The sequence below is a fragment of the Phocoena phocoena genome, chromosome 13 (assembly GCF_963924675.1).
Source record: "Phocoena phocoena chromosome 13, mPhoPho1.1, whole genome shotgun sequence".
Classification (NCBI taxonomy): Eukaryota; Metazoa; Chordata; class Mammalia; order Artiodactyla; family Phocoenidae; genus Phocoena; species Phocoena phocoena.
This window is the reverse complement of record NC_089231.1, coordinates 64,471,174-64,488,782: the sequence shown is the minus strand read 5'-3', so window position 1 is coordinate 64,488,782 and position 17,609 is coordinate 64,471,174. Positions and strand designations below refer to the sequence as shown.

The 17,609-nt window shown below is 52.6% G+C and overlaps 2 protein-coding genes across 2 annotated transcripts in view; one reads left to right on the top strand and one right to left on the bottom strand.

Annotated features, from left to right (window-relative positions):
- The first annotated feature begins 321 nt into the window (after positions 1-321).
- YDJC (YdjC chitooligosaccharide deacetylase homolog) lies at positions 322-1,840 on the top strand. Its single transcript, XM_065890361.1, has 5 exons — positions 322-482; positions 569-728; positions 925-1,024; positions 1,101-1,278; positions 1,463-1,840. The coding sequence occupies exons 1-5, from the start codon at positions 325-327 to the stop codon at positions 1,830-1,832; spliced, it is 966 nt and encodes a 321-aa protein (XP_065746433.1). The 5' UTR covers positions 322-324; the 3' UTR covers positions 1,833-1,840.
- A 4,651-nt stretch (positions 1,841-6,491) lies between these two features.
- Positions 6,492-17,609, bottom strand: part of UBE2L3 (ubiquitin conjugating enzyme E2 L3) — a 43,125-nt gene continuing 32,007 nt past the window's right edge. The window contains exons 3-4 of the mRNA XM_065889652.1: positions 11,888-12,074; positions 6,492-7,224 (exon numbers count right to left, since the gene is read on the bottom strand). Of these exons, the coding sequence (XP_065745724.1) occupies positions 7,070-7,224; positions 11,888-12,074 (342 nt within the window). The 3' untranslated portion in view covers positions 6,492-7,069. The remainder of the gene's footprint in view (positions 7,225-11,887; positions 12,075-17,609) is intronic.

Below are 17,609 nucleotides of genomic sequence, written 5' to 3'. Positions count from 1 at the left end.
CCCGGAAAGTGAACGGTGGTGATCTTGGGGGAGGGTAAGAGATTTTTTTTCTTCAGGTTTATTTTTCCGTTTTTCATATTGAACATTTCTGCAGTCACTGCAAGTTTCGCGTTGCCATAAACCGGGCCGCCGTCCGGGTAGGGCGGGGCACTTTGGGTGGCTGGCGGTTGCAGGGATCCCCGGAACCAGCAGGTGGCGAGAACAAAGGCTAAAGCGCGGGCGCGCCGGGCGCGTGCGTCGGGGCGGGGCCTCGGGCCGCGTCTGGGGCGGGGCCTGGACTGTCCGGCCCTAGTCCCACGGGCCCGAACAGCAGGTGGAGGGACCATGGCCCGTGTGCGGCTGGTGGTCACGGCAGATGACTTTGGTTACTGCCCGCGGCGCGACGAGGGCATTGTAGAAGCCTTCCTGGCGGGAGCTGTGACCAGCGTGTCCCTGCTGGTCAACGGCGCGGCAGCCGAGAGCGCGGCTGAGCTGGCCCGCAGGTGAGCAGCGGCCCTCTGCAGGGTCCGGGCGGGCTTGGGGGCCGCCGCCCGCACCTCCGGTGCTCCCGCTCGCGCTCCGCCCGCAGGCACCGAATCCCCACGGGCCTGCACGCCAACCTATCCGAGGGCCGCCCCGTGGGCCCGGCCCGCCATGGCGCCTCGTCGCTGCTCGGCCTCGAAGGCTTCTTCCTTGGCAAGATGGGATTCCGGGAGGCGGTGGCCGCCGGAGAGGTTGTCTTGCCCCAGGTGCGGAGGTGCGGCTTCAGGAAGATGCTCGTGGTGACTACCCCAAAGCTCCGCCCCGAGGGTACCGTGCGCAGAATTGGGCTCTGGATGCCTAACTGGTTCAAACACAGGGGCGATCACAGGGGACCACATGGACGGGGTCCTTCTGGGTAGCTGCTTCCGGACGTTCTGTGTGCCGATCACCTTCTTACTTCAGGTTCGAGGAGAGCTGGAGGCCCAGCTGAGCCGTTTCCGGGAATTACTGGGCAGGGACCCTACTCACGTGGACGGGCACCAGCACGTGCATGTGCTCCCAGGTGCGTGGGTTGGTGCTCCCAGGACGGGGTGGGGGGGTGCTGCATGTGCCTCTCCCTGACTCTGCCCCGCCCGCAGGAGTGTGCCAGGTGTTCGCCGAGGCGCTGCAGGCCTGCGGGGTGCGCTTCACTAGGCTGCCGATGGAGCGCGGGGTGGGCGGCTGCGCTTGGCTCGAGGCCCCAGCGCGCGCCTTCGCCTGCGCAGTGGAGCAAGACGCCCGCGCCGCCATGGGCCCCTTTGCCCGCCACGGCCTGCGGTAAGGCCCCCTGCCCCCTGCCGGGCCCAGGTCCCAGTGTGTCCAGCTGGCCGTTCACCTTGGCAAGCTGTGTCCGTTTCTCATCCTCGACCGGTGTAGTCCCCACCCCAGATCCGTCCCGCCCATGGCCTACCCCTGCCCATTGCGGCCTGCAGCCGTGCCGCTGATGCCCCGGCATCTACAGGTGGACCGATGTCTTCGTGGGCCTGAGCACCTGCGGCCGGCACATGTCCGCTCACCACGTGTCAGGGGCACTGGCTAGGGCCCTGGAGGGTATACCCACTGGACGCGCAGTGACAGCCGAGCTGATGGCACACCCCGGCTATCCGAGTGTGCCTCCTGCTGGGGGCAGCGGTGAGGGTCCTGATGCCTTTTCCTGCTCCTGGGAGCGCCTACACGAGCTGCGTGTCCTCACAGCACCGGTGCTGTGGGCTCAGCTTGCCCAGGACGGCGTGCAGCTCTGCACCCTCCACGAGCTAGACTCCAAGAGGCCCGGAGAGGGGACCCCCAGCGAAGCCACTCTGGAAACCTTTCTGGAGCCCTCCCCACTGTGACCCTGGCAGACAGCCAAGCATTAATGTCCCTTGGTGCCCAGGAAGGGAACTGGGTCCCAGAGCAGGCTGTGACTTCCCGGGCTGGATGCTGCCACCTCTGTGCCCAGGTCCTCATGGTTCAGAGTGGTGGCAGAGCTTCTGCAAGCCCTCTGGCTGCAGCAGGTGACAGCCGTGACCTCTGGGCCTGGGGCCTGCCAAGCATTGTGTGTGTGTGGGGTCACAGTGCTGTGTAAGCATCTTCCTTGTTTGGGTGCACAGGGCAGAGATGGCTGTATTAATAAAGTAACATGTCCTGTAAACTTGGGTGTTTATAGACTGTGCCTGGGAAACCTTCCCAGACACAAGAAGGACACGAAACTCCTTTGGGGCCCACTGAGGTCACTGTTCCAGAAAAGATCTGCAGTGCCTCTACCTTTGGCGCTGTTTATGCTTAGGCTCTCCTTATTCTTTTCTTTTGGTGGGGGTGGGTAGGAGGAGAGGAGTGAGGGGTTGGAAGAATGTCTCACTAGGCTACTTTTTGGGAGGCATATTATAATCTCAATTTTGACTTTAAAGACATCACCTGTTCGAAGTAAGCAGCCCTTTGCCATCCTAGGGGATGGGTCTGAGGAGGTCCTGCAAACTTGCAGGAGTGTGTTTACGTTTTTCCAGGAGGGATGGTCTTCTACGGAAATGGCACCCCTGGTGATGTGTAGATGCCCTGTAACTGGGGCTCCTGTGGCCTGGATCAAGGCGATGCCAGGAGCAGATGGAAACCCATGTGGTCCTTCTTGTCTCATGTAATCTCACATCATAGTGCCTCTGTGCAGGCACCGGTGCCCCCATTTTGAAGATCTAGAGATAGTAGGGAAGCAGAGCTGTGAAGCTGCCTGTTCATTTACTCAACATGCCCTGGGCCTGAGTCTGTACCAAGCATGGAACCAGGGCCAAAAGATTTCTGCACTTTCTAAAGGGGTGAGGGTAGGGCCCCATCCCCTTGACTGGTGGCTTCAGCCCGCTCTTTCTGTCTCCATCCTCTACCCCTACCCTTCCCCTGACTTTGACTTCTCCAGCCGCAGGCCCTTTCCTCCCCCATTTCATCCAGGGCTGTGAACTGGAATGGCTGTGAATGTGGCCCTGGCCTCCCCGCCCCGGCCCACTGGGGTCTGGCCGTGCTCCCACAGGCTGCTGGCTGGAGCTGGGCAGCAAGCACAGAGGCACCTCCCTTGAGGCGGGTCTGTTGTTCTGAGAGGAGGGGCTGGCTGTATGGCTCCAGGGCCCAGGAGAGGTGTGGGTGACAAGGGAGAGACTGGGGGGTCTGCACAGATGCTGGACGAAGCTGTGGGAGTGGCCAGTGTCACTCAGGGAGCCAGAGAGGGAGCAGCAGAGATAAGGGCCCAGATCAGCCCTAGGCCATGGGCACTGAAGAACAGAGAGAAAGGGACAAGAAGGCAGAGGGCCCATTTCGAGGCTGGCCACTGGCATCCCACCAGGGAGATGGGGTATTTTTCACATAAAACCTGCTGTGCCCCAGGACGGCCCAGGCTAGGGGTTTACTGTTAGCCACCAGTTCATCAGGCACGGAGGATCTGCTCCATGCCAGGCCAGGCCTGGGAGCTGGGACACAGCTTGCAAGGAGCTCACGGTCTGGTACACACATGGGGGCAGTCCTGTGACCGGGCTGCAGTCGGGGGTGGGAATACACAGCAAAGCATGGGGACAAAGCCTCTGCGATGTTCAGGAGACTTCCACTCTGGTGACAGCCCGCACGGCACCCCCAGGAGACCAGGCTGCCAGCACCCAGGAAACAGCCATCTACCAAGTGCAGCCTGGGCCAGGCACTGTGCTGTGCAAGATCAGACCTTCAGCTCTGCTCCTGGGGCAGGTGTGCCGTTGCCCCTCGTGCATGAGGGAAGCAGGTGAGGAGGAGCCAGTGCAGATGGGCAGGAGGACTGAGGCTCAGGTGCAGCCCTGCAGGGTGCGGCACGGACATGCTGCCAAGGGAAGACAGCGAGAGCAGGGCTGAGGCCACCCACTGTGGACTTGGCACTGGGAAGTCCAGGGCCCTGGCCAGAGGAGCGCCAGGGCAGGAGGGCGCCAGAAGCCAGGCCGAGGTGATGCAGTCATTGCGTATCTTGAGCTGAACAGTGAACAGAATGAGGAAGGCGAGAGGATGGTGGCCACCGAGCGGAGGGAGTTGAGAGGGTTTCACAGGCTTTGGGGAGGGTCCGTGGCTGTGTCTGGGCTCAAAGGGAGCCAGTCGTGGGAGGCAAGGGCACTGGAGCCAGGCTGTAACAGCACAGGCCCTTGACCGAGTCACTTTCCTCCTCTGTGAAAGCAGAGTAATGGTGCCCGTGGGTCTGTCCTGAGAGTTAGGACAGCGCTAGGATGAGTAGAGTCCCCACTGATGATCAAGGAAGGCCCCCAGCCTACTTACTTTCTGGTGCCCCAGAAACTTGCCCCAGGAAGTTCCCTCTTGGACTGCAGACCTAGCTGTCAGGGTCTCAGTTGGTGTCAGACTCCAAGCAGAGGACTCAGCTGACAATAAGTGTCAGGGCCTTGGCTGGCCTGGTGCTGAGTCAGCACTAGGGCTGCAGTCGCAGTCAGGAGACTCGGAGGTGGGTTTGGGCTGGAGCTATTCAAGGAAGTGGCCCAGCCCCTCCCTCGGGCATACCCTCACCAGCTCCCTGAACTTCTTCCAGACAGCACCCTCCTCAGGGCCCCAGTCTGCTCTTCCGTTAAATGTGGCTGAGGTGACACGTATACAGAGGTCACTCTCCCCTCCCCAGACACCCAAGGGTGTCTCTGCAGCCCTTTCTGCTTCCCTCAGCATGGCCAGAACACCTCTGTGCACCTCTCCTGAAGGTCAGGTATGGGGAGAAAGCCAGAAGAACCTGCCCAAGACCCCAGGCCACTAGCACTGCCCACCCCCAATAAGGAAGAGACCCACACGACCAGACGAGTGTCCGAGAGCATTTTTATTAAGGGCAGCAGAGTAGATCGCAGCATCTTAGAAAGCCTAGTCCCCACCATAGGGGGAAGGGCGGGGGGACCGGGCAGGAGCGTGTATTCCCATGGGGCCCATCGGAGATGTGGTGATCACAGCCCTCCCCTGCTCTGGGGGATCCAGCTGTCTGGCCCCGGAGCAGCAAGGCGCCTGCTGGCACGCTTCATGCCTGCCCGAGGGCTCGGGGAGTGCCCGCTGGTGGAGCAGGAGCCCAGCCGGAGAGAGGGACCGTCCACCACCCAGCTCTCGGAGGCCAGGCCCCTGCTGATGGGCGAACCCCGGCTGTGATGCCAGGGGATGCAAGTCCCTGAGGGGCCGCCGGCTTCGACCATGGTGGACGTCCTCCTGGTGGTGAGCAGAGAAGGGAGGGGGCGATGGGCGGGCAGAGCTATGCTGGTAGAAATACAAAGCAATGGGACAGTTTCCAGGAATGGCAATATTTCTGGATTCAGAGAAGCGACGAGAACAAATGGTGGCTTATCTGGATAGCTTCTGACAGAATTTGGCATTTTATTACAAATCTGCGTGTGAGTGAAATAAAGTCCATCATCGCCTTTCTGCTAATGAAGAGACAGACGTGGATGTGCTGGCCAGCGCCCTCACCAGCCCGGGCGCACGGGAGGCTCCAGAACGTGCCTCTTGCGTACCTGGGACTAAAGAAGTTGCGTTCATGAGACCCGCTGCAGGCTGCACGCATGCGGCCTCACCCACCATCACCCCACCTCTGCACACAAGCCACCTCAGGTCTGCAAGCCTGGAAAGACCTCAAGTTATAGAACTAAAATTAAAACAGAAAGCCAAGTTTAAGTCATCTTCTCCACAGGATCTAGCCCCTGGAGTGCCCAGAAGGGAAGCCACCAGTGGCAGAAGTGGAGGTGGTGACACACAGTGCTTGGACCACTAGCTTCCCCTGGGTGTCAGTGACAAGGACTCTACTTCAGGGACAGTCCCACTTCCTTTGAAAAGACATTAACATTCAAATCCTTACAAGTTCATCTGATGATAAATTCTAAGGTCAATTTTTATTTCTACAAAAAAAGGCAGTCAAAACAATATAAAACATGTAAAGGATATTACTGAGTGAGCTTCACGTGGAGCCTGACTCCGCCAAGGCCATGAGTCCAGTGGGAGGGGGAGGCCGTCCTGTTCCTGGGCTGGGCCGTCTGGATGCTCCAGAGGAAGGGCCAGTGGGGCGCCGGCGACCCCAGGCTGGTGCCGGTGACAAAGGAGTCTGCCAGAGGGTCAAACGTGCTGAGGAAGGGCCGCGGTGGGGCTGCTGCACTGAGGACGCAGAGGGTGAGCTCTGAGCTACGTCGGGTGGACACGCTGGTAACACGTGAGCGTGGAATTTCAAGTAGACACTCTGGCTTTAGCACTGTCCGCAGGGACCTGGACATCTTCTAGAACAGCTGCAGAGAGGAATGGCAACCTGTGGCCTCGGGAGCCTCTCTGGTGAAAAATTCCTCCCACAAGTGCACCGTGCTCTGGCTGGCACACGCCTGGGGGCTGCCGCAGACTTGGTGCTGGGGGTCTCCCTAAGCAGGCCGGCCCAGGTGGAGTTCATCATGACGCGGATGGCAGGGTCTGCCAATCTGGTCAGCATTACTGGGGTAACATTAGCCAGAGTTTTGCAGCAGAGCTAGGCCTCCCTTTCCACAGCTTTGTTTTTGGGAGGGGGTGGGAGTGGAGATGGTTGTTTGCTTGTTTTTTAATTTTTTTAAAAGGATATTATAAATCAGAGTCAAGAGAAACTTAACCGACTCCCACACCAGGCCGCGTGCCAAGGAGGGGAGCAGACGAGCCGCAGAGGCCTCCACGGCCCCTCCCGGCGGGAGGCAGGGCCTGGGTTTGGGGAAGTGAGTGAAAAACAAACTAAATGCAAAAAGTGGGAGTTGCAAGGGCAGGGGAAGAGGGGAACCACAACTTTTTTTTAACCTTATGGGCTAAATGTAAACTGAAGATTTTGGATAAATTTGGACAGCAAAAGAAACACCATTCTTTTAAAGTAGACTGAAGCAGTGATTTTTAAAACAAAGAAAGCAGAACTAGAACATCTTAAATTTTTAATCCTTTCTTTACAGGTCACCTAGACCACTTTTGATTAAGAAAACTGTAGAAAGTTAGTAACTGCCACAAGCAGACGCCAGGCGGTGGCACATGTCAATTTTCCATAGAGTCCTGCTTCGTGGGGTGTCTGAATGCACTGCTCGGCATCTCTGCTCACACTTGCTGGAATCAATCGCGGCAGATTTTAGTCCACAGGTCGCTTTTCCCCATATTTCTTTGTAAACTCTTCAGCGTTCTTACAGAATTTTTTACGGTCCTTAGAGTATTCTTCAGCTAGGTCAGCCCGGAGCGGGTGCTCGGGCTGGGGGTCGTTCACCAGTGCTATGAGGGACTGGATGACTGCCAAGAAAAGGACAAGGCACCGCTGGTTAGAAGCCCCTTGGAAGGAGCATGGCAAGAAACATAGCTCTGATTAAATGTCTATATGCTTCTCAGACAGAGCGGTCTCCCATTCATGCAAAATTCTAACCACCAGCACTCAACCCATCATTCCTGTGATGAGAAGAAAGTGATGGAGGACATCTACTACATCTACTGTAGTGGATAACTAACCATACAGAGTGATGCCACGTTCTCTTCCTCCTCCTCCAGGAAGCCTTCCTGTACTGACACACTGGGGATGTATGTCCCAGTCCCCAGTCATTCTCACCCCTCTCCTGAACTTTGGAGACCCAGGCCCACCACTGACACCCCCACTCTCATGCAGGTGAAGCTTCTCCAGGGCAGGGACTGGGCAATGTGCCCAGCACTACACTCGGTTCAGGGTGTGTGACAGGCCTGCACTGTGTAAATGGATAATGAGCCCACCCTGAAAGACCCCTAGCAGCTTCTGAATGGCCGAGAAAGGTTCACTCGACCACCCTGCGTTAACCACTGGGAGGCTGTAGCCCTCATCAGCACTGCACAGTCCATTCCAGAGGTGGAAGTCACACGGATGGCTCAGGGTGGATTCCACAATGCTCCCCCAAAGGGCAGTCAGGCTCAGATGTGCTAGACGGCGAGCCCTGGACAGGAGGGCCAGGAGGGAGTGGAGGGTGGGGGAGGGGGAAGTATGGAAGGTCCAGGAACCCCTGGACTCCTCAGAAGTGGGGTGCATGCAGCCACCAGGCTTCCACACACGTCCCCTGACTCCCCCCAACCCCCACCAGGACCAGCACCCCCACTGTCCCAGCAAAAAGGCCCCTCTCCTCTGGACTGCCAAAGCCAGGTGCCTTTATTGGGAGCCCACGCTCTTCATCCCAGTATCACAAGGAATGGGTTAAAAAAGCTTTTTGTTCCAGTTTCTCCTTGTCTGTCACAAATCCACATGGAGCTTAAGTGATTATTTACTTAATATATTTCTTTAAATCACATCAAAAATATTTTTTAAAGGAAAGTTAACTATTAGTAACTCTTATGGAAAATCACTTTCACTTGCCATAAACTGAAGGCACGCGTCCATAAACATGAAATAAGCACCTATGCTGCCTCCTTCCCGGCCAGAGAAAGCAACCACCGGAACAAACACTCTTCCGGGTGGTTCTTTCTCAGCATCTCTGAGGCACCCCAGCCCACTGCACTCCAAGACTCTCCACACCACGCTCAGCTGTGAGACTGCTGTTCTTAACTTTTGGGAAACCTGAACCACATTTGCCCTATAGCACATTTATAAGGTGGTTTCCCATCTTTTTCCAGGATTAGAAATGGTTCTGTAGCAGAGTTGACACTGATGAGTTTTCAAGTTTTCCTCCATTATGGAGACTCAGGCTGTCTGCTTCTCACTATGATCATATTAATACCTAATGTATTAGCATCAAATACATTCATCGTTAAGACGTGCTTTTCAAAAGATAATTCACTTTGCAAGTTTGCAGTTTGTCTAATTCTTTTCAGAGAACTTGCTTTAAATATTTTCAAGTTAACTAAGTAGTTCTGATGAGTGCTTCATTCTTTCTCTACCCCTGTAAACTGTAAGAAAACCCAGCTGAGCTCGTTTGTTTCCACAGTGAGAACACCGACAGCTACAATGCTTTCCAAACCACAACCACAGCCCCATCCATCACTTTCACATACAGGGGGGGCACACTCATTATGTTTTTTTTTTTTTTTTTTTTTTTTTTAGTATGCGGGCCTCTCACTGCCACGGCCTCTCCCATCGCGGAGCACAGGCTCCGGACGCGCAGGCCCAGCCGCTCCGCGGCATGCGGGATCCTCCCAGACCGGGACACGAACCCGTGTCCCCCGCATCGGCAGGCGGACCCTCAACCACTGCGCCACCAGGGAAGCCCACACTCATTATGTTTTACAAATGATCGAGCCCTGGCTTCTTGATCTCTTCCTTGACCCAAATGCTACTCAGAAGGATCTTTCCCCCTCCAAAATGTAGGGGCTTAAAAACATTATCAAAACTTACCTCCTTTCTCACTGTACATGATCAGAGACTAAAGTCTATAAAATTTCCTTGTTTTTGTTCTTTCTGACAGTTTGTGATGGAGGATGTAAACCGTACCTGTAACTCACCCCTTTTCATGGGGACCCAGTGAGCTCCATTCTCAGAGTAAAATGTGACCCATACCTTCCCCCATACATGAAGGCGTACAATGCAGTGGTCTTCCATGGATTGTGCTATGAAGGGTAAGTTTATTAATCTTATCCTGTTTATTGTATTTGAGTCCTCTTTCTAAAGTTTATCTACTTGATTTGTTATAAGACAGCAAATGGGTATGGGGGGACTAAAACATTTGATTTATGAATCTGACTTTTCTGTTTATATATTTTTGTTGCTGTGTTGTTTGGTTCGTATAGAGGTCAGTATTACACAGGCTTCCTTACTGACTATATTTCATATGGCGAATCTCTTTCACCACCAAACAAAGCCCTTGCTCTGTTGATAGGTACGTACCAGAACCAGACACACTGCTGAGGAAAACTCTGTTTTTACATCCCTTCTTCTGGTTATTGTTATTATTGCCAACTCCTACTACCTTTCTGTATGATACAGGTTTGCCTTGTTTCTTGACTTTTCTCCTATTTTTGCTCAATTTTTAATGCTTCTTTACTTTCTTTTTAAAAATTGAGATATAATTCACATACCAAAAAATAAACTCTCCGAGAAGTATGCAATTCAGTTGTTTTTTAGTATATTCACAAAATCGTGTGAGACCACCACTATCTAACTCCAGAACGTTTTCATCATCCCTAAAAGAATGCCCACTCTCCTTAGTAATCACTTCCTAGACCCCTCCCCCAGCCCCAGGCAAACACTAACCTCCTTTCTGACTATAGATCTGCCTATTCTGGACATTCCATATACTGTTGCTTCTCATTATTTGCAGTAGTTATCCACTAAAAAGTTGCTGTGAATGCTGAATTATAGTGAACCATGAGTGACCCAAGGAATGACCAGCTATAGAATCACCCAGCTGAGCCCAGTCAACCTACAGAAATAGAAATAATAAACTGTTGTTCATTTAAGCCACTAAGTTTTGAGATGGTTTGTAATACAGTAACAGGTAACTGAAACACGGGGGACACGGTGTCAAGTCCAGGGACGACATTCCTGAAGTGTGTGAGGATAAGTTCAAGGCCATGCCAGACGAATCTACAGAATGATCTAGAGAGAAACCCTGTCTCCGATCACAAAATAGCAATTCTGCCCGGTGCTGCATGTAGAACAGCACCGTGTTTAAGATAAAAGTTTTAACTTCAAAACCTAAGTCAGCAAGTACAAAAGAATAAAAAACCTCTCTTAGGTTTATCTGACTATTTGAAAAAAGCACCCACAACCTGGAAAAGCAGAGCATGTTGGCTGCTCACTGAGACCTGAAGCTGAAAACAGGACCGGTGCTGCCACAGCCCTCTTGGGCAGCCTGCCCTGTGGGCAGAGAGAGGGGCAGAGCACAGGTACCTGCGCCCAATTCTCAGGTGAGGGAGGAGACCCGTAACTCTCTGTGGTCTGGCCACCTGAGCAAATGCAGCAACTGCAGGCTTACACACAGAGCTAGGAGTTTGTGTGCTTAAGAGCAACTCTGTCAATCTTTTACAGACATCAGCTTGTGCACGACCAAGCACCAAGCCCCCTGGAGACCCCTCCACTGTGACTGCACGCTTGGTACCCACTGCTTTCTGCTGCTCAGCTGTGGGAGCCTGGTGGATGCCTTTCATGGTGGATGTTTCAGTGACTCTTTCAGGGGTTCCACTGGAAAATGACTGTGTATATCAGTCACCAAAAAAAAAAAAAAACAACACTTGCAGCCTCTCAAATTACAGCCTCATCCATTCTCCTTAATCTAAAAAGACCGTAAGTGGTTCAGGGAGTTACTTACAAGAAAGCCACCAAAAATATCAGGTTAGGATTGCAAAAGAAAATTCTAGAATTAAGAATAAAAACTAGACGCAGTCTATAATAAAGTTTAGTCACCTGCCGGGGAAAAGAGGGGGGCGACCACAGTAGGGAATCAAGTACTCTTCCCAGAAAAATGAGGGCACCCAGACCCAGGGACACACAGGGAGTTCCAGGCCCACTAAGGCTGACTGTGTGCTTTCACGTGGGCACACTGTCCTCAAGTCTGGCCGTGCCCTCCCAAGACACCCCAGCATCCTGTGGCCTGCCACATGGCTCCGGCTCAAGCCCGCAGGCCCTCAACACCCTCCCTTCCCCCTTCCAGTCTGAGTCCATGTGCTAACTGCTGTGTGAGGCCACTTCCCCCCGCCCCAGGCAGCCCATAATCCTCACGAACACTCCCAGGGACAGGGTCACACCCCTCCCTGCATTGGGAGTGAGCGCTGGTCTGGTCTGTCTGCGCGGGTCCCCCTTGGGCTGCGAGCACAAGAACACCTGCGTGGGCTGAAGCTTAGCTGAGATGCGCCAAGCCCATGGAACAGTGAGACCACAGCAGCCTTCTGTGGACACGGTGGTCAGTGCTATAGGATTTCTCTGGACTCCGTGCGATGTGGTGTCAGAAGGGACCTAGAAGGCCCTGCCCGCAGCAGTGTCCCCAGAAGACACGAGGAGACGCCTTACCTTGGTCAGTTTTGGTTGCTGGCTTCCAGTTTTCAGCACTAATTACCGGCAGACAGACCTGCCCCTTTTCATCAATGTTCGGGTGATAGATCTTCGTTTTAAATGTGATCTTCGGTGGTTTGAATGGGTACTCTGCTGGAAAGTTGATTTCAATTCTGAAGGCCCCTTTATCATATGGAGGGTTGTCCTGGAGGGAAAGGAAAGAGGGCGGAGTGAACCTGTAGCTGAGACAGGAATGTTCTAATTGTTCACTGGAAAAATTACTTTGTTTCAAGAGGTTGTATCAACTGAAGCCTTGTCACCTTCAGGGGAACAACAATCAATCTGTATTTCTAGAGCAACATGTCTGCTAAACTGTGAAAGGGTCTGAGATGGATGCCCTGGCCTCTTTACCTTTTTTTTTTAATAGACTTCTTTTTTTTTTTTGAGTAGTTTTAGGTTTACAGCAAAACTGAGAGGTAAGTACAGAACTCCTACACACACACACAGCCTCCCCCACCAGAGTGGTACACGCATTACAGGTGATGGACTGACACCAACACATCATCACCCACAGTCCACAGTCTACAGCAGGGCTCACTCTCAGTGCTGGACACTGAATGGGTTGTATAAAGTATTATACCCTATGGTTGGAATCATGCAGTATTCAGCCCTTTCAGACTGGCTCCTTTCACTTAGTAATATGCATTTAAGGTTCCTTTGTGGCTTGTTAGATCACTTCTTTTTGTCACTGAATATTAATCCATTGTCTCGATGTAGTTTATCCATTCACTTCCTGAAGGTCAGCTTGGTTGCTTTTGGCAATTATGCATAAAGCTGCTATCCACAACCGTGTGCAGGTTTCTGTGTGGACATATTATTTTCATCTCCTTTGGGTAAATACTAAGGAGCACAATTGTAGGTTAAGGGTATGCTTAGTTTTGTAAAATATCACCAATCTATCTTCCAAAGTGGCTGCACCATTCTGCATTCCCACCAGGACTGATGAGAGTTCCTGTTGTTCCACATCCTCGCCAGCATTTGGTGTTGTCAGCATTCTGGATTTCCACCAATCTGACAGGTGTGTAGTTGCATCCTGTAGTTTTAATTTGTAATTCCCTAATGATGTGGTGTTGACTACCTTTTCATATGCTTATTTGCTATCTGTATGTCTTCTTTGGTAAGAAGTCTTTTCAGATTTTTGGTCCATTTTATTATTATTATTATTTATAAATTTATTTATTTTTGGCTGCGTTGGGTCTTCGTTGCTGCACGTGGGCTTTCTCTAGTTGCGGTGAGCGGGGGCTGTTCTTTGCAGTGCAGGGGCTTCTCATTGTGGTGGCTTCTCTTGTTGCGGAGCACGGGCTCTAGGTGCATGGACCTCAGTAGTTGTGGCACACGGGCTTAGTTGCTCCGTGGCATGGGGGAATCTTCCCGGACCAGGGCTCGAACCCGTGTCCCCTGCACTGGCAGAAGTATTCTTAACCACTGTGCCACCAGGGAAGTCCCTGGCCCATTTTAAAATCAGGTTCTTTGTTTTCTTGTTATTGAGTTTTAAGAGTTCTTTGTATATTTGGGGTTAACAGCCCTTTTTCAGATAATGTCTTTTGCAGATATCTCTTTATCTTTTTTGAAGGTATGAAGAGTTACACCAGGGGTAAATAACAATCCAACCCAGACCATACCAAGTGCTGAAAGGCCAAAGAGGTGGCCACAATTCCAGAATAAAGCCAGCACTCAGCTGTACGGCTGGCCCCTGAGGAGCTGAGCTGGCCCCTAGCTGGTCGCCAGGTAGGGCCAGAACCATGCCCCACCCCTGTGTCCTTAGGACCACTCAGAGAACTATCCCTCAGGGCCTGCACACTGATGGCCCAGGAGCCTCTGAGAGATGCCCCAAGAGAAAGAGGCCAGCCTCTCTCCAGCTCTGCCTCCACGTCCAGAGCTGAGCCAGCCCTCTAGTCTGTGGCCTCCTGGCCCCGGACTCTAGCTCTCCAGGGTCCCAGCCCACTCAAAGAAGGCCCAGCTTCACTGAGTGCCCAGGAATGCACAGCGCTGCCTCCTCAAGCCCCAGCATGATGAGATATTCTCCAGCAAATAGGATTCCTCTGCTGGGGAGTGAGGCCAGCACACGCCAGATCCCCACACTGTACCCTGGTCTATCCCCACCCAAAAAGGGTAAAATTAGGGAAGGCTGAGGGGTGGGAGAGGCCTTCCCAGCAGAGAGGACTAAAAACTAGGATGGCAGGGGCTTGGAGGGGACAGCATGGAACAAGACAGGAGGCTGGGGCTGAGTTTAGGCGTCTGAACCACCCAATCGAGCAGCTGGATCCATGGTCGGAAGATGAACCTACAGGATGCACCGCAGGAAGGTGGTGCCTCAGGGGCAGGTGAGGGAGGAGATGTCAACACCTCGGGCGCTGCACCTGGGTGAGGAGACAGACCCATGCACACCCGGAGGGGGTGGGCCATGGCTGGACTGGGAAATCATTTTCACCCCAACAAAACCTTCCCTAATCCCTTCTTTAGGGAACACAGAATTGTCTAGAACACTGTCCAGCAGTTAAAGTGGCAGCGGACTCCTCCCAGGCCTTGTCCTGACTGCTCACTACCTAGGAGAGCTAGACTCACCATTACCAACGAGCCCACGGGAACACAGAGATTTTGCTTCGGGGTTTTAAGAAGGGACCTGCTTCAGCCACGGAAAGAGCCTTCCTGGATGACCCTGGCTGCTGAAACCCACCAGATATGTTCAACCATCACCCAGGACTGACCAACCACCTGGGGCCCGCCGCATGCTGGGCCATGTGCCAGGAGCTGGAGACAAGGCAGAGTCAGGCCAGCCAGGCAAGCCCGGGACATTCCCCAACATCTGTCATGTGGGAGTGACCCTGAGGTAGGAGCCACCCACATTGCATGCTGCACATGGGCAAAAAGTCAGGAGAAGCAGCTCTCTCGCTACGGGACACAGGACAGGCCGAACCTCTCGCTGCCCAGGGAACGTATCTTAACTCCTCAGAGACTCTGTCCCTGTCCAGGGCTCGGGGTGACCAAAGGAGTGGCTCCAAAACCCTAGGGATTTGTGTGGAAGGGGGTGTGCAAAACTTCAACACAGTACCTACCCTGTGGATAAAGGCCTAAGTGCCACACGTGAGTTTTCCACACATTAGAGCTAAACTTATTCTGTGGGAAGGCAGCTCAGAAACTAGAAGGGGCCTCAATGAGAAAACACAGCTTTGTGGTAGAAAAATAGTATTCAAAATTTCAGGAATTTGCCTCAGATGGTCCTCTCCAAAAGCCATGGAGAGCTACCCGCAAGGACAGTGCAAACCTTGGCTCCCCCCGCCCCTCCCGGCTCTCACCCCACCCTCCCCAGGCACAAAGCCACTTTGGAGCAACTAAGACCAAGAGGAGGCTCCTCCAAACCCCTTGGGCCTTTCCCCCACGGGTCCACTCCTGGCCTGCAGGCAAGCCGGCTCTTTCCTCCCCAGGGCAACCTTCAGGAACCCTGAGACCCCACCGCACCCCACGCATCTCTTAATCCACTGAAGACCCAGAGTCCTTCCACCATTGTACATCAGTCACAGTTTTGTGTCACCGTTGTGGCAGCTCTCCCTGGGGCTCCGGGAAGACACCACACAGCTCTCTGGCAGCCACTCCCTGACCTGGACAGCAGCCACACCAAGTCCCCATGGCGCATGCCCAGCTGGTGATCTGACACCACACCACACGGGACTCGTGGCTGGACTGATGTGGACAGGCAGCTCCTAGATGGATCCACTGATGACCGACCACGTGTGTCGGCCGGTGGAGAACCCTCAGCGGTGTCCTTTCTGCGGGGTAACCCTTCACCCACAAGGAACACAGCCCGGCCTGGCTGCCCCAAGGACATCTACCCAGGCCTGGCCCAGACCCACCCTCAGGCTGCTTGCCCCAGGGTCCAGTTACAGAGGGATGCGAAGGCGGGCTTCCTTGCGCTCTAACCTTCACAGTCCACTAGAGGGCCTGTTCGACAGGCAGGAAAAGCTCCTGGCCTCTGAGCACAGACTGTCTTCTCACCCCCTCTAACTGTCAAGTGTTCATTCTCTCTTATCTCTTCGTGGTTGCCTGAATTACCAAGTCTGCACAGTGAGCAGAGTCATCGTCTGCTAACTTTGCTTTCTGAAGATGACCTCTTTGTACTGTTTCCAACAATTGGGTTCCTAGCACTTTTCACAGTACAGCTCTTTGTCAATGAATACTCTGACATTTAAAAATTCCATCATTTTCTCTTTGAAAATAAACATTTGTGGAAGTATTTTTAGAACAGATTTCCCAATCTTTCATGACCAAACTACCCTATGAATTACACCTAAATTTAAAATCACAATCTCTAAACCATAATGGAAAAGAATATGAAAAAGAATACATACATGTATATAACTGAATCACTTTACTGTACACCAGAAACACAACATTGCAAATCAACTACACTTCCGTAAAATAAATTTCAAAGACAAAAACTAAAGAAATTAGGTTGGTCACTAAGTTTCAAAATGATTTCTTAAAAACCCAATAAAGCACGCTGAATATTGCAAAAAAAAAAAAAAAATCGCTGTCTCCAATAAAACGGAATTCCACAGGAACTTTCCCTCCTCTGAACTCATGGGCACCTTTCACGGCATGATTCACCTTCCCTTCAAGAAAAGAAGTAGCTTTATTGTTACTTCTCATAGAAATATAACATTCACACCAAAACAGTAGTACTAGACATTCCGCCCCAGGATAAGGGCTGAGCGTGTCCACAACACAGCCTGCGGCGCACAGCAGTCAGCACACTCCTTGGTCAAGGGACCCGGATTCTGGGAGGGCGGTGCTCTTGGCTGCACAGCCTGTGCCCGCCCACGCATGGGGCAGATCACACTTCGCTTTCTAAGACCCAGCCACAGAACTACTAACGTCGGAGAATTCCTTGTCTGTTGTAGAAAACGTGTGGTGTGGGCCAGCGCCCTGGCACGCGGCGCTCCTGCACACACACACATGCGGTTTGCTGCTGGCAGCACCCACTCGCCTGCCCTCGGCGCGCCCATGCCTTCACTAGGGCTGCAGCGTATTCCACCATCAGACGCGGCACAATTTCCTTACCCCCTCCCCGTTGCCAGGCGAGAACTTGCTGCACTCGTGAAGAGTGTCTGGACCCAAACGCTTCCTTACCAAAAACATAAAGCGACCACAGGACCCGCAACCCCACTCCTAAATATCCTAAAGAAATGAAAACGCATGTCGACATAAAATCCTGTTCACAAATGTTCACAGCAACATCATTCATAACAGCCAAACAGAGGAAACAACCCAAATACCTATCAACTGGTGAATGGATAAGTAAACTATGATATATCCATTACAACAGAATATTATTTGGCAATAAAAAGGAATGAAGTACGAATATATGCTACAACATGGATAAACCTTGAAAATATTATGCTAAGGAAGGAAGCCAGACACAAAACGTCACATATTATATGATTCCATTTATATGAAATATACAGGATAGCTAAATCTACAAAGTAGATCTGTGGTTGCCTACACCTGGGGGACTGGGGGTGATGCTAACAAGGGGAGGTTTCTTTGAGGAGTAATAAAAAATGTTCTAAAATTGTGGTGATGGAGAAACAACTCTGCAAATATACTAACAGCCATTGAATAACTGTACACTTTAAATGCATGAAACGCAGGGTTTGTGACTCTCAATGAAACTGTTAAAAAG

Bases quoted from the DNA above. Each gene is read 5' to 3' on its own strand.
- YDJC (XM_065890361.1), top strand. From the start codon at position 325: ATGGCCCGTGTGCGGCTGGTGGTCACGGCAGATGACTTTGGTTACTGC. The intron at 729-924 runs GTGCGGAGGTGC...TTCTTACTTCAG, and splicing joins GAGAGGTTGTCTTGCCCCAG to GTTCGAGGAGAGCTGGAGGC. The intron at 1,025-1,100 runs GTGCGTGGGTTG...CCCCGCCCGCAG, and splicing joins GCACGTGCATGTGCTCCCAG to GAGTGTGCCAGGTGTTCGCC.